The sequence below is a fragment of the Nanorana parkeri genome, unplaced genomic scaffold (assembly GCF_000935625.1).
Source record: "Nanorana parkeri isolate BGI_ZX_2015 unplaced genomic scaffold, ASM93562v1 scaffold11, whole genome shotgun sequence".
Classification (NCBI taxonomy): Eukaryota; Metazoa; Chordata; class Amphibia; order Anura; family Dicroglossidae; genus Nanorana; species Nanorana parkeri.
Window position 1 is genome coordinate 2,588,102 of NW_017306279.1, and position 2,810 is coordinate 2,590,911.

At 43.8% G+C, this 2,810-nt stretch overlaps 1 protein-coding gene across 1 annotated transcript in view; it reads right to left on the reverse strand.

Moving 5' to 3' along the window:
* EHBP1 (EH domain binding protein 1) overlaps positions 1–2,810 on the reverse strand; it is a 362,056-nt gene that overhangs the window by 358,336 nt on the left and 910 nt on the right. The window contains 1 exon segment of the mRNA XM_018555921.1: positions 2,115–2,508. Within this exon segment, the coding sequence (XP_018411423.1) occupies positions 2,115–2,218 (104 nt within the window). The 5' untranslated portion in view covers positions 2,219–2,508.

Consider the following 2,810-nt stretch of genomic DNA (forward strand, 5'->3'; position numbering starts at 1 on the left):
CCCCCCTTCTCCCCCGTTTCTTATTTCCACACACCCCCTCCCTTCTTTATGTATGTTCCTATCTACCCTTCTCTCCTTCTAGTTTGTCTGTATTGAATGTTCTCAGTACAACGCCTCGGTCACCTTTGTTACGGGTCCACCGATTGCCTGCTCCTCTGATGTGATTCGCCCCAGGCGGCGAGGCATTGATCATAACCTTACATGGTGGCGATTTATATATTATGTTCAGCTCAGGGATTGCATAACTGCCTATACCATATGTGCCTTCTATGCCCTAAGGCCCGGACGCGCTATGTATCTGATTGATGGGACCACAGGTCTTTGTGCTGTATGTACACCTTTTTGTTTCTGTTATTGTACCCACGTTCTTTTGTCTTTGTAAAAATTCAATAAAAACTTATTTCTGAAAAAAAAAAAAAAAAACAAACAAAGGAGATTTGTCCAAACTGGAGAGGAGAAAATCTGGAGTAGTTGTTCATGGCAACCAATCAGCTTCTAGCTTTCATTTTCCAAGCAAGCTTGACTGAACAAACTGAAGAGAGAAGCTGATTGGTTGCTATGAGCAACTGCGCCAGCCTTGATAAATCTCCCCCCACCCTCAGGGGTTTATTGCTCATCTGCAGACGGTGGGCAGTTATGCCCTAGAGAGGGCTTTACAGCAAGAACCGCCGATTTCCAGCACATATACAACCTAATATAACATAATTTCAGATCACATTATAAATACTGTATAGCCCTCAAGACATATTACATGACCATGACATGACAAAACAAAACAACGCTGTCCTTTTGTATCGTTCTCCCTGTTATGTCAGCGTGCACACCCCTTAATTTGCAACAACAAATAGGAAACCACAGGTGTACCTAGATCTGAGCGAAACCATTCTACAGGATACCACAAACACCATGCTACATGATGGCAAGTACAATAAACTGAACTGTATTACATAAGCAGATGATGAACAGCACATACTAAATGCATCTGTCAAAACAAAGTGCCGTCATAACATCAGGTGTCTATAGCTTGACTATTACAATGATCCATGCTGCTTTTTCCCACATAAGAAGGGCTCATTCACATGGGTGTTAACAAAGCCATGCATACAGATGCGCACAGCACTTATGTCTTCTTATTTCTGAATTCAGCACATGCAAAAACACAGTCCCATGCACACAGCTGTGTTAGAGCTTGGGCATGTTTTTGCAGTTTACAGACACGCACAAAAAAAAAGGAACAGAGCTGTGTCCGGGGCAGCAAATAGTGTTTACACGTGCAGTTTCTGCCGCACAGCGCTAGAAAAATGTGTACGCATAAAAACGCATACAGACAAGCATCTATAAAGATGCCTATTTTACGCATGAAATTCTACACTTGTGTTCCTTCTTTTCCCGTGTGAATGAGCCCATAATATATACAACTACTTAGAACCAATCACATGCATTTATTATTTATTCATGGATTTCTTATAGGAGAGTTGATCATAAATCAGTACAAAATGTATCAAAACTAGAGCAGGCAAGCGTCCGGTGCAGTTGCCCATAGTCACCAATTAGCAACTCCCTTTCATTTGCAAAGCTTCACTAAACTCAAGAAAGAAGCTGATTGGTTGCTATGGGCAACTGCTCCAGTTCTGTTGCCCATAGCAACCAATCAGCTTCAGTTTGTTCAGTGAAGCTTTAAAATAAAAAGAGAGAAGCAGATTGGTTGCCAACAGATTCTTTCTGTTCCAGTTTTTATAAATACTGCCCAATGTGCAAAGTGCAGTAACCCGTAGCAATCAGAGTCTTTCAGTGATCTGCAGTAGATTAGAGTCTGATTGGTTGCTGTAGTTACTGCACTTTATTTCATGTTTTGTATATTTTCCATTACACCCCAAGGATTCATTCATTCATGGTATGATATGGGAAAGAAAACACAAGCAGACAATTAAATGAGTGACATTCAGGAGTGTTATACTGTATCTACAATAGCCAAAAGTGTCAAATGGCAACGACTGACAGCTTGTGGGGGTGGCAACTTTCTGTACTTCCTTACACAGCTTGTAATTTATGTCTAGCTGGAGTGTGTTTACAGACAGCTATGCAAATAAAAGTGTTACCCGGAGGTCACTGACCATTTCTTAGTGCATTCCACCATCAGCTCCTGGTAAGACGCCACAAACTGAAACTTGGAGGCATGTTTGCCCACACGCTGTAGCCTCTTCCATACTGAAGCCATGATCCAAGATCAGACCAAAAGCAGCCGGGAGGGTCGGGGAGGAAAAGGCGTCTTGTCTGTAGTATTCCCAGCAGCCTTACAAGGTGGTGTACATAGCAGGGCAAGGGTGGTCAAACACAGGCTGTTGTCCAGCAGCGCTCATTCCAGACACCAGCAGCAGATCCCACTTCACAAGGCAGACGGCCAGCTCAGGAGACTCCTGCATGGCTGAGGGAAAGGAAGTCCCCAGTGCATGGAAAAGTCAACCCTCCTCCCAGGCGAAATGACGTGGAATCCGTACAGCTAGACCGCTACAGACAAAGGAGGAAGCAGGAGAGAGAAAGCAGTTAATATTTGACATCAGGGAACAATTTCTTCCTAAGCAAAGCTTGCCTGCATCTCGGTGTGCTAGGTTACAGGGAGACATACTATCAGGAAGAGTCTATGGAATGCATCGTAGAGGGATGAATATTCTGCAGCTCCGGAGGGATCACCGGCACACCTTCCTGCAATACACAGTGCATGGGTAAAAAGGTGATGGTGGTGCAGGTGATGTCTACCAGACCCAACCCCTTATACATAATATTAGAGATCAGGGAAAGTGCACCGCCTG